The following is a 12,479-nucleotide window of genomic DNA, read 5'->3' as shown; positions in this document are numbered from 1 at the left end:
GCCAAACTGATCCAAACTGTAAACCCTGTATATGATGGCAACCACCGACAGCACTCCAGCACCCCTAGTTTCAGCACCTATGGTCAATGGAGTGCCGGGTGGGCACAGGGGTCAACCTGCATGGTTCTCAATGCAGGATTGGGATCTAAAGGAGGAAACTTACAAATAATTATGAGTAAGGATTCAATCCTGCAAATATTTACACATATGTATAAATGTTTGCAAGACTGCCCCAATCCCGCAATCAGGTTTGCAGTCAGACCCTTGCTGAACCAAATTTAAAGCTGGTTTAATTTTTCAGGAAAATTTCCTCACTATTGACAGGGCCTGTAGGCTTCGCTGTGGTCTCCCACCAGTACAAATCAAGAGTAGTATCACTAGAGTTACAGCAGAATAAATCTGATGTGCATTAGTAAATAAGCAGTAAAAGCACAAAAATAGGGTGTTTTAGGCGCTCCAAAAATGTGCAGGGGAAAGTCTCTCTTTTCAATATTTTGTTTGCAGGATTAATAATGTGCATGGAACAGATCGTTCTGGTTTCTAAGGACTTAGCAAACACTATGTAACATTTGCTTAACAGGAAGTGAACATGTACAATGAAGATTGTAGAGCTGGTTGAAAAATGGAAAAGATTTTGTGGGATATTTTGAAAGCTTCCATTTTGCAGGAACCAGTTTTCCATGAAACTTTGAGACTTTTTAAAACAAAAAAAACCACATATTTTTAGCCAAAATCTTGATCAAAATAGTCACTGAACTTTTAGCAATGAGAATGTTAGACAGCACCTTGAAACACAATTTCGATAGGAGTTATAATTTATAAAATGGATAAAAACATCATACTGCCTGAAAAAAATAGCAAAAAGGTCAAAGAGGTGACCAGTTTTTCCTGAACTGGTAGGTGTGTGTATGTGTGGGGGGAATATGCTCACTATTCATCAGAAAACTTTTCACTTAACACAAGTATCAGAGGGGTAGCCGTGTTAGTCCGTATCCACAAAAACAACACAGCTTCCACCCACTTTAACCCTCTGGGAGGCAGGCAGGGGGCAGAGTAAAGGGTCTTTGTTCTGAGCACTTCACTGTGCAATCTGGGGTGAACACCCTCTTAGTCCCTAAATAAATCAATAAGGAACACAGTAATATTCATAACGCGAGGTGGGGTGGGAGATTGGGGATGTCTCAGGCCCAGAGCAGCCCCCCATGGGAGGCTGTGAACGCCCATCCCCATGGCCGGTAGGCAGCCCGCTAGAGGCAGGGCTGCACATCGGGGAACCACGCGGCGGCAGCGAGCCTGGGAAGCGCCTCTGGCCCCTGCAGCGGCTGTCCCCCCCGCCCCGCACCGTATCCCCACGTGGGGCCCCGCGGGGGCCCTCCCAGCCGCCACTCACCGTCCCCCTCGGCTCTCTCGACCCGCGGGCTTGCCGCTGTAGCTGCCCGAGCCCCGCCTGACACGCCGCGAGCGGAGGCCGCCGGCCGGGACCGAAGCGCTGGGTGCCGAGCGGCAGAGCCGCACCCGGGCAGGGGGCGGCCCTGGTCTCCGCCCCGCCCCGGGGTCCCCGCGCCCCCGCCCGGGGCTGAGGCGGCCGCCCTGAGCTCAGGCTCCTGCGCGGGCGGGTGGGCGAAGGGGCCTTCGCGGGAGGACCCGACTGTGCCAGCAACATGGCAGCGTCCAGCCGGGCCCAGGTGCTGCGGCTGTACCGGGCCCTGCTGCGGGAGAGCCAGGGCTTCACCGCCTACGGCTACAGGTGGGCCCCGGCCGGGGGAGACACGTGCCCGGGAACCTGCTGGGGGGTGGGGGAGGCCGGGGTCCCCCCAGGTCCCTGGGTTTTGGAGGAGCGGGAGGCCCTAGGCCAGGTTCTGTCCCGTCCCCCCCCGATCTGTGTTCTGTGGCGGGGGGCACAGCTCAGGTTCCAGGCCCCCCCCGGGGGGGCAGCTACAGGCTAGTTCCCGCCCCCGCTCCACGCATCCGTTCTATTGGGCTGGAGGTACAGGCCAGGTTCTCTTCCTCGGGCCTTATGCATTAGGGTGGGACAAACCAGTTTTTCCTGTATAAGGCCCACTTACTTTTACTGGGTGTGAGGAGCACAGCTGGGTTCCGAACTCAACACCTGTTACTCCAGTGGGAGCCTCATCCTTGCATTGGGTGGGAGCAGAGGGCAGGTTCTCTCAGGCATATCTGAGCCCCCTGTATTTCTCAGAGTAAGGGCACACAGATTCGGTTCCATCCTTTGAGCCACTTTTTTTCCACCCCACGTGTTGGACATGTGGCTGTTTCTCTACCCCCCCTCCCCCCCCTTGTATGGGGTTTATGGGAAGGCTTGACGCCAGGTCCCTCAGACCCTGGCATTCCACCAAGAGGGCATGTCTAGATTACTAGGGCACAACTGGCTAGCTGTATGCCTGATATTGCTTATAGTTATCCAGTTCATTTACTAAATATATAGGGCTGCTCCTCAGCAGTACTGATGATAAGACTATATAGCAGGGATGGGCAAACTTTTTGGCCCGAGGGCCACATTGTGGTTGCGAAACTATATAGAGGGCCAGGTACGGAAGGCTGTGCCTCCCCAAATAGCCTGTCCCCTATCTGCCTCCTCCCACTTCCCACCCCCTGACTGCCCCCCTCAGAACTCCTGACCCATCCAACCCCCCCCCCCTGCTCCTTGACCCCTGACGGTCCCTTCCTGGGACCCCCGCCCCTAGGATCCCACCCCCTATCCAACCCCCCCTGTCCATTGACTGCCCCCCCCGGACTCCCTGCCCCTTACCCAACCCCCCCTGCTCCCCGCCCCCTTACCACGCTGCTCAGTGCAGCAGGAGCTCGCAGCCCTGCCGCCCGCACTGCCTGACAGGAGCGGCGGGCCAGAGCGCTGGCTGCGGGGGAGGAGGGACAGGAGGGGAGGGGCCGGGGGCTAGCCTCCCCGACCAGGAGCTCAGGGGCCAGGCAGGTCAGTCCCGCGGGCCGTAGTTTGCCCACCTCTGCTATATAGCAATGATGATATGAAGCTAAATGGAATTGTTGCTTTATTTTAGATAAGACTTTCAATTCTGGTCCTTCCTACTTTCATGTATCACCCTTATGTTAACCATTTTAAAGCGTAGAAATTATGATAAGATGTGCACTTATATTGGATTCTTGGAAGTTTTCATGTAGAGATGAAATCTTTCCCTTTCTTCAGTGAAATGTCTTGATTTTGATGAGTCTGTCTCTAAATACTGTAAAATGGAAAATATTGTCTAAATACAATTTTTGCTATATTTATGAGTTTGAAAACACTAAAAATAATGGCAACTTCTCAGAATACGCAAACAGCAGCACTTGCCTGCAGACCATCTGGGAACAAGAAAACAATTCTACCTGCTGGGTTTTTTTTTTATAAGACACCCATCAATGAAGTATATGAGCACGTAACGAAAATTAATGTGTTGGTAGTTTCTTCTGTTCTAAGATAAACAGTTCTACAGCATCTTTAGGGCTCACATAATGTGGTGTTGTGGTTGGTATCTTAGCACAAACTTCATAAGGAATTACATTTATTCTGAAGGGCAAAATGATAAAAGTTAAACTCACTGTTTCATGGATTTAGTGGGAGGATTTTTTAAGCACATATACTATTGCTTATGAGTCTATGCACAGAGTATGAATCGTCTGCTACTGTCTCCCTATTTTACAGTCTTAAATTTTTTTCCGAAATATTTACATTTAGAGTCAAACATGGAGTCGAATATTTTTGTATTTCTTCTGTCTTGCCTATTTATGAATGGCAATGTAAATGTTTTCATAAACATATTCTGTACTTGGTCTCCCGATACCACAGTTCCTTCTCTGAATCCACAGTTATTTTGCTGCCATCACTGTGAAGGGTAATGTTAGTTTCAGAGTTACAGAGCTTGCTACTGATAGGCTTTAGACTAATAATGCACAGGATCATCTCCAGAGTCTGGCAATAAAAATTATGGAGTGCTCTGAAGCCCAGATATGTGGGCCATGTTTTAATAGCAGGAGATAATTTAGTAGATAGTAAGTAATTTCATGTCTGCTAGTCTGCTGTATTACACATGCATGTGGTCTAAAGAATAAAGTGTGATTTAAGATGGTAGGAAAAGAATCAGAAGGTGGAAGGTGATGTTGAGGTGTCTAATAGCAATACACTTGATAAGAAGCATCTGTGTGTTTTTATTTGGTAAATTACTTCTTTTGTTGCATAGGTGTGTTTTTCTTGGGTTTTAAGTAAAAAATAAACATCAATATTACAAAGGTCTCAGCAGACACTTGCAACAAGTGTAAAATATAGTTTTTGATTTTAGTTCAAATTTGGATAAATTCAAGATCTGGAGAATCAGGGTTTACCTGTAGAAGAACAGGAAAACACTGAAGAACTAAAAATGTCTTAATTAACATAAAGATCTTATAAAAGGAAAACATTGTGCTTCCTGCTCTCCCCCTAAAAGTCTGGTCCTTTATAGAAGGTGCCAGATGGGCCAAGAATGAAGGATTGAGGGTTAAATTGCTGCACTCTGAGACCATTTGCAGGCATAAGACCAGAGTAAAGAGAGTAGTCCAAAGAAACTGCTTACAGATTTTTGAGGCCCTGCATCCCAAAGTTCAGAAGGATCAGAGGAACTTGTTCATAGTTTATTATATTAAACTTGAGGTGGGTGTCCATTTGCTTTGTAAACATTTACTGAAATTATCAGCTGATATCATGGGCTCCCTACAGATTTGCATATTATAAAAATTAATCTTGCTGAGGGGTTTTCTTATGCATGCCAAAAATAAAACAAAAGATCACACCTTTCCTGCCTAGTGTAGATAGGAGAAATGAAGGAAGGAAGTAGTCTTTGGTGGGGAATTTGAGAGTAGATAAAGATTTACTGTGACCCCCAAATTGTGAAAAACAAATAATAAACAGCCTTGAGAACATAAGAACGGCTGTACCGGGTCAGACCAAAAGTCCATCTAGCCCAGTATCCTCTCTACCGACAGTGGCCAGTGCCAGGTGCCCCAGAGGGAGTGGACCTAACAGGCAATGATCAAGTGATCTCTCTCCTGCCATCCATCTCCATCCTCTGACAAACAGAGTCTAGGGACACCATTCCTTGCCCACCGTGGCTAATAGCCATTAATGGACCTTAACCACCGTGAATTTATCCAGTTCTCTTTAAAGGCTGTTATAGTCCTAGCCTTCACAACCTCCTCAGGTAAGGTGTTCCACAAGTTGACTGTGCGCTGTGTGAAGAAGAACTTACTTGTATTTGTTTTAAATCTGCTGCCTGTTAATTTCATTTTGTAACCCCTAGTTCTTGTATTATGGGAATAAGTAAATAACTTTTCCTTATCCACTTTCTCCACATCACTCATGATTTTATATACCTCTATCACATCCCCCCTTAGTCTCCTCTTTTCCAAGCTAAAGAGTCCTAGCCTCTTTAATCTCTCCTCATATGGGACCCGTTCCAAATCCCTAGTCATTTTAGTTGCCCTTTTCTGAACCTTTTCTAGTGCCAGTATATCTTTTTTGAGATGAGGAGACCACATCTGTACGCAGTATTCGAGATGTGGGCATACCATCGATTTATATAAGGGCAATAATATATTCTCAGTCTTATTCTGTATCCCCTTTTTAATGATTCCTAACATCCTGTTTGCTTTTTTGACCGCCTCTGCACACTGCGTGGACATCTTCAGAGAACTATCCACGATTGACTCCAAGATCTTTTTCCTAACTTGTTATAGCTAAATTAGCCCCCATCATATTGTATGTATAGTTGGGGTTATTTTTTCCAATGTGCATTACTTTACATTTATCCACATTAAATTTCATTTGCCATTTTGTTGTCCAGTCACTTAGTTTTGTGAGAACTTTTTGAAGTTCTTTAGTCTGCTTTGGTCTTAACTATCTTGAGCAGTTTAGTATCATCTGCAAACTTTGCCACCTCACTGTTTACCCCTTTCTCCAGATCATTTATGAATAAGTTGAATAGGATTGGTCTGAGGACTGACCCTTGGGGAACACCACTAGTTACCCCTCTCCATTCTGAGAATTTACCATTAATTCCTACCCTTTGTTCCCTGTCTTTTAACCAGTTCTCAATCAATGAAAAGCATGAATCCACATGCACTTACTCAAGGAGGCTATCAGATTCTGCCAGCTAAAACATAGAATTGGGTGGTGGTAATAAATTGATCATACAGATTATATTAAAAAAAATTCTTCTGTACTCTCTCAAATAACTAATAATCTTGCTTTTTTTTCATGCTATAGAAAAATGTTTTTATGAGAGAAAATTGTTGTAGCATTCTGTTTGAATGTTGTTTAAATCAATAATCTACCTCTGGTTGGATGTTCTAAAATTTCTGATTCTGCTCCAAGCAAACTGCCAGTTGTTTTGGTTCTTTTTGTGTTGTTTTGTTTTTTGAAACATAATAAGTCGTCACATTTTGCATCTGTTTTAATATCTCCATCTCCCCATTCCTCCTCCTTTCTTTGTGCTTCCAGCCTATCCTCCTGGTGTTTTTGTTATCCCTTTTCTCCTATCTGTAGCATCAGTGTCTGACATGTTTGCATATTTTAGCAATTACTTTTTACTTTCTCCCCTGTTGGTTAGATACAAGTGCTACAGACCTTGGTTTTATTCTGTTTTGTAAAATAGTCTGATATAGACTAAAACTGATAATGCAAAAACAGAATGCCACAAGCTATCTGTTGATCCATTGTTTATATGTAGTAAATCTTTCTGACCCTACGTGAATAATGGGGATAAATTAAGTATCTAAAATCAGTCAATTATATCTCCTCTTGGTGAACACTTGGTATATCATTCAAGGTAAACTGGAAAACTGGGACTTAGATTTCTCCATTCTGTGGATCAGCCTTGTCAATCAGTTTACCAGAATTTGATCTGCTAATCTTTGACTTTTTTATTTTTTAAAAAGGCTGATTTTATAACATCAAGAGATTAAATTGAGACTGTGTTTATGGACTTCCTCTGATTTAGATGTTCTCTAGGTTTCTGATACATGGGAGGTTAGTGAAGTTAAGTTCTCCAGGTTCTATTCCTGGTTCTTCCACTGATTCCAGTTTGGGCAAATTACTTAATTGTCTGTGCCTCAATTTACCCATTTCTAAAGGTGATATATTCACCTACTTCACCAGGATGTTGTGAGACTTGTATTTGTTTTTGGAAAGTGGAATTTGTCATTCAGCTTTCTCCTGAGTAAGTTTTGATTGGCTAGTGCCAGATCTCCTGTGAATAAGGCTAATGTTCTTGAGTTGATCATGGAATGTTGCTTGTATCTAATGTATCACTGGGTCCCGTTTCGATGATGACATCAATTCTGTGTTGAAACAGCTGGTACCAGCACAGTATGTCAATGATCCATCAACTTGTGCAGAAAAAAGTGCTGAGAAATTAGTGATATTTTTATCTTGCTTTCAATCCCGTAGCCAACAATGGACACTAATTTATTTGAGCAGTTGGCCATTTCTAGTGCCCCAAAGGCCTAACACAAATTCTGGTGGTGAGTAGAGCTGTTCATGTGCCTGTTCTCATCTTTGGATTTAGGCTGAAAGACTTGGATATTTGGGTTATCCCTAATAGTGGCCTGGCCATCAATTTGTATGTATCAGTGCACAAGCTCATGAATCTAATGAAAGAGTGAGCCAGTTTCTTTTCATGCATCAACAGAACTGTAAGCCATAATAAAGACTACAATATCTTTATTCCTGGTTATATAGAGAGTACTACCAAATTCACAGTCCATTTTGGTCAATTTCACAGTCATAGGATTTTAAAAAATATAAATTTCATGATTTCAGCTTTTTAAATCTGAAATTTAATGGTGGTGCAATTTTAAGGGTCCTGACCCATAAAGGAGTTGGGGGGGGGGGTTGACCGGGGTCTGAGTGGGGGCCAGCTGAGGTCACTCAATTAGGACAAACTGCAAAGAACGGGGTAGATAATCGTAGAAATCATAGAACTGGAAGGGACCTCGAGAAGTCCTCTAGTCCAGTCCTTTGCACTCAAGGCAGGACTAAGTATTATCTAGGCCATCCCTGACAGGTATATGTCCAACCTGCTCTTAAAAATTCCCAATGATGGAGATTCCACAACCTCCCTAGGCAATTTATTCCAGTGCTTAACCACTCTGACAGTTGGGAAGTTTTTCCTAATGTCCAACCTAAACCGCCTTGCTGCAATTTAAGCCCATTGCTTCTTGTCCAATCCTCAGAGGTTAAGAAGAACAATTTTTCTCCCTCCTTGTAACAGCCTTTTATGTACTTGAAAACTGTTATCATGTCCCGTGTCCGTCTTGTCTTCTCCAGACTAAGCAAACCCAACTTTTTCAATCTTCCATCATAGGTCATGTTTTCTAGACCTTTAATAATTTTTGTTGCTCTTCTCTGGACTTTCTCCAATTTGTCCACATCTTTCCTGAAATGTGGCGCCCAGAACTGGACACAATACTCCAGTTGAGGCCTAATCTGCGCGGAGTAGAGCGGAAGAATTACTTCTTGTGTCTTGCTTACAATACTCCTGCTAATGCATCCCAGAATGATGTTTGCTTTTTTTGCAACAGCATTACACTGTTCGCTCATATTTAGCTTGTGATCCACTATGACCCCAGATCCCTTTCTGCAGTACTCCCTCCTAGGCAGTCATTTCCCCTTTTGTATGTGTGCAACTGATTGTTCCTTCCTAAGTGGAGTATTTTACATTTGTCCTTATTGAATTTCATCTTATTTACTTCAGACCGTTTCTCCAGTTTGTCCAGATCATTTTGAATTTTAATCCTATCCTCCAAAGCATGTGCAACCCCTCCCAGCTTGGTATTGTCTGCAAACTTTATAAGTGTACTCTCTATGCCATTATCTAAATCATTGATGAAGATATTGAACAGAACCAGACCCAGAACCCATCCCTGTGGGACCTCATTTGTTATGCCCTTCCAGCATGACTGTGAACCACTGATAACTACTCTCTGGGAATGATTTTCCAACCAGTTGTGCTCCCACCTTATAGTAGCTCCATCTAGGTTGTATTGCCCTACTTTGTTTATGAGACGATCATTGGAGACAGTATCAAAAGCCTTACTAAAGTCAAGATATACCACATCTGCCGCTTCCCCCCATCCACAAGGCTTGTTACCCTGTCAAAGAAAGCTATCAGGTTGGTTTGACACAATTTGTTCTTGACAAATCCATGCTGACTGTTGTTTATCACCTTATTATCTTCTAGGTGTTTGCAAATTGCAGTTTGTGCTCCCACCTTATAGTAGCTCCATCTAGGTTGTATTGCCCTACTTTGTTTATGAGACGATCATTGGAGACAGTATCAAAAGCCTTACTAAAGTCAAGATATACCACATCTGCCGCTTCCCCCCATCCACAAGGCTTGTTACCCTGTCAAAGAAAGCTATCAGGTTGGTTTGACACAATTTGTTCTTGACAAATCCATGCTGACTGTTGTTTATCACCTTATTATCTTCTAGGTGTTTGCAAATTTCAAAGATAATTGCTAATAGCTCAGATATCTCCTCAGTCAGCCTCTTGAGTATTCTAGGATGCATTTCATCAGGTCCTCCTGATTTGAAGACATCTAATTTGTCTAAGGCCATGGCTACACTCAAAACATCAAAGTGCTGCCGCGGGGGTGCCCCTTCAGCAGCACTTTGAAGTCTGAGTGTGGTCACACGCCAGCGCTTGGAGAGAGCTCTTCCAGCGCTGCAGGTACTCCACCTCCACAAGTGGATTAGCTTACAGAGCTGGGAGCCCGGCTCCCAGCGCTGGGGCACTGTTTACACTGGCGCTTTACAGCGCTGTAACTTGCTGCGCTCAGGGGGGTGTTCTTTCACACCCCTGAGCGAGAAAGTTGCAGCGCTGTAAAGCACAAGTGTAGCCAAGCCCTAAGTCATTTTTGTTCTTTCCCTGTTTTAGACTCTGATCCTACCTCATTTTCACTGGCATTCGCTATGTTAGACGTCCAATTGCCACCAACCTTCATGGTGAAAACTGAAACAAAGAAGTCATTTAGCACCTCTGCCATTTTCACATTTTCTGTTACTGTCTTTCCCCCTCATTGAGTAACGGGCGTACTCTGTCCTAGGTCTTCGTCTTGCTTCCCCAAAGCTGGTGGATATTTTAAATACTTAGATTTACCAAGACAGCATAAAACAGCTTCTTTGTTACCTCACTGGTTGCCCAGAAGCCAACACCACAGTTCCCTTGAAGTAACCCAGCCTCAGGCCTCCATCCAAATACCCAAATCAAATATGATAAATTTTATCATTTCATCATATAAAATGTATATGATGAAATAAGATTTCTGAAAATCTTATTTCATCATATAAAAGAAAAGGTTCTACCAATCCCAAAGGATCAGACACATTACCTCCCAGGTTAACGAATCTTCCAGATCTTATCCAAATACATGTATACAGCCGATTCTTATTAACTAAACTAAAATTTATTAAAAAACGAGAGAGAGAGAGAGTATGGTTAAAAGATCAGTATACATACAGACGTGAGTTCAATTCTTGAGGTTCAGATTCATAGCAGAGATGGTGAGCTTTGTAGTTGCAAAGAGTTCTTTCAGAAATAGTCCATAGGTTATAGTACAATGTTTATATTTCAGGTGGTCCAGTCAGAACTGTAATCTCAGTCCTTGTGGCTTAGGCTTCCCCTGCATGAAACCTCAGTCAGATCTGAGATAAAAAAGGATCAGGCCCCAAGGATCTTTTATACAATTTCAGGTCTTCCTTGACCAGTTGAAGTCTCTCTTGGAACAAATAGGTAAGCAGGGCGTATTTGAAATGGGTCCATCACCGATACTTAGCTATACGAATTAATATAAGACATGAGACAACTGCCTGTTCCTCCACCATTCACTGATGATTTGATATACATTTCAAAGAGAGATGAATATAGAGCAGGGTGGATTTGAAGAAGACTCAATTTAATCATGGATTTCTACATAAAAGTGCATTCTTGTTGGTTGTTTTAACCTTAATACATATTCTTCACAACTCAGAGATAGATGAGACCCAAACTGGGTCTCTTTTTTTTATGGCCTGCTGCCATTATAGGTTTTCCCTTCTAGTGAGAGAATGGTATGGTAGATCTCAAATCAATGAAGGCTAGACTCAGAAAGACCTCAAGACTTGCTGCTCAAACAGTTTCACTTTTGTTTCTACTGCCTGTCCCTCCCTTCTCACATTTATCTCAAGACTTCTTCTCCTTGTCCAGATCTATTCCGCCCCCAACAATCTTCTATTCATTGAACTTTTTGAAACTTTGCACTTTTAGAGAGAGATAAGGGACTGACTCTGTGTACACAAATTTGCAGAGGGACAATAGGTTACGGTCTGTTATTTCTCACCCCTATATATTTATTTATTTATTTAAAAACATTTTTGCTGTTAACAAGCATGTTATCTCTGGAGACACGTATCCACAGTTTGAGAACACCAAAACTAAGAATCTCTGATGGTATCTTCTAGACTTAGCACTGAGTCCCACTGGGTAGATAGAAAGATTAAGCTAAATAATCTATACAGAAGCCCCTGGAACCCCATAAAATTGAGTCCCTAATCCATGAACTATTGGAACTCATTTACAAAACTTTTCTTAAACATTACATGAATATATTCTCTCATACTATAGAATTTATAATCCCTATTCCATGATGAGATATCTTTGAGCTATAATGTATCTTAATTAAAACTATCTCTAGAAAGGTTTTTTCCTCAAAAAGCATTTTATCAAAAAAAATCCTATTTAAATTTAAAAAATCAATTTTTTTATTAAAAAAAAAATAATTGATTTTTTATCCACCCTGATACAGAGAGATCCTGTGTTTACAATTAATTTAAATGCTAGGATGTTCTTTTGATCTCTGAATTATCAGAATACAGCATAGACAGGGACTGTTGATTACATTGTTGACCATTACCCATATATACGTAAATACACAAAAACACAAACATTTTCTCCCCACATGTCTTTAGGGGTTGAATTTGAGTAATTTATTTTGCAGGATGTTTAACCCTTTCTAGCCATGTGTCACAGCGGGGTAGCGAGGTTATTGTAGGAGGGGTGCGGTATTGCTGTCCTTACTTCTGTGCTGCAGCTGGCGGCGGCATTACCTTCAGAGCTGGGCATCTGGAGAGCTGCAGTTGCTGGTCAGGAGCCCAGCTCTGAAGGCAGAGCTGCTGCCAGCAACAGTGAATAAGTAAGGATGGTATGGTATGGTATTGCCACCCTTACTTCTGCGCTGCTACCTGCGGCGTGGGGCCCTCAGTCAGCAGCAGCCATTGTCCAGCCACCCAGCTCCAAAGGCAGCAGCACAGAAGTAAGGGTGGCATAATATGGTATTGCCACTCTTACTTCTGTGCTGCTCTTGGTGGGGCACTGCCTTCAGAGCTAGATGGCATACCGTGACCCCCCCCCAAATAACCTTGTGACCCCCCTGCAACTC

The 12,479-nt window shown here is 43.1% G+C and overlaps 2 protein-coding genes across 11 annotated transcripts in view; one reads left to right on the top strand and one right to left on the bottom strand.

The window, feature by feature from the left end:
• Positions 1–2,269, bottom strand: part of FARS2 (phenylalanyl-tRNA synthetase 2, mitochondrial) — a 380,087-nt gene extending 377,818 nt beyond the window's left edge. For 3 of the 8 annotated variants that reach the window (XM_065584909.1, XM_065584910.1, XM_065584916.1), the window contains exon 1: positions 1,391–1,663. In XM_065584909.1, the coding sequence (XP_065440981.1) occupies positions 1,391–1,663 (273 nt within the window). Of the gene's footprint in view, positions 1–1,390; positions 1,664–2,066 lie in introns of those variants that run through there. The other 5 variants (XM_065584913.1, XM_065584914.1, XM_065584915.1 and 2 more) reach the window with 4 other exon arrangements.
• LYRM4 (LYR motif containing 4) overlaps positions 1,613–12,479 on the top strand; it is a 154,169-nt gene continuing 143,302 nt past the window's right edge. For all 3 annotated transcript variants that reach the window (XM_005305976.4, XM_065584908.1, XM_065584907.1), the window contains exon 1: positions 1,613–1,747. In XM_005305976.4, coding sequence (XP_005306033.3) covers positions 1,662–1,747 — 86 coding nt within the window. In that variant the 5' untranslated portion in view covers positions 1,613–1,661. The remainder of the gene's footprint in view (positions 1,748–12,479) is intronic.

This window comes from Chrysemys picta, chromosome 2 (genome assembly GCF_011386835.1).
Source record: "Chrysemys picta bellii isolate R12L10 chromosome 2, ASM1138683v2, whole genome shotgun sequence".
NCBI classification, from domain to species: domain Eukaryota; kingdom Metazoa; phylum Chordata; order Testudines; family Emydidae; genus Chrysemys; species Chrysemys picta.
Note: the sequence above shows the minus strand (reverse complement) of the source record. Positions and strands in the feature narration are given on the sequence as shown.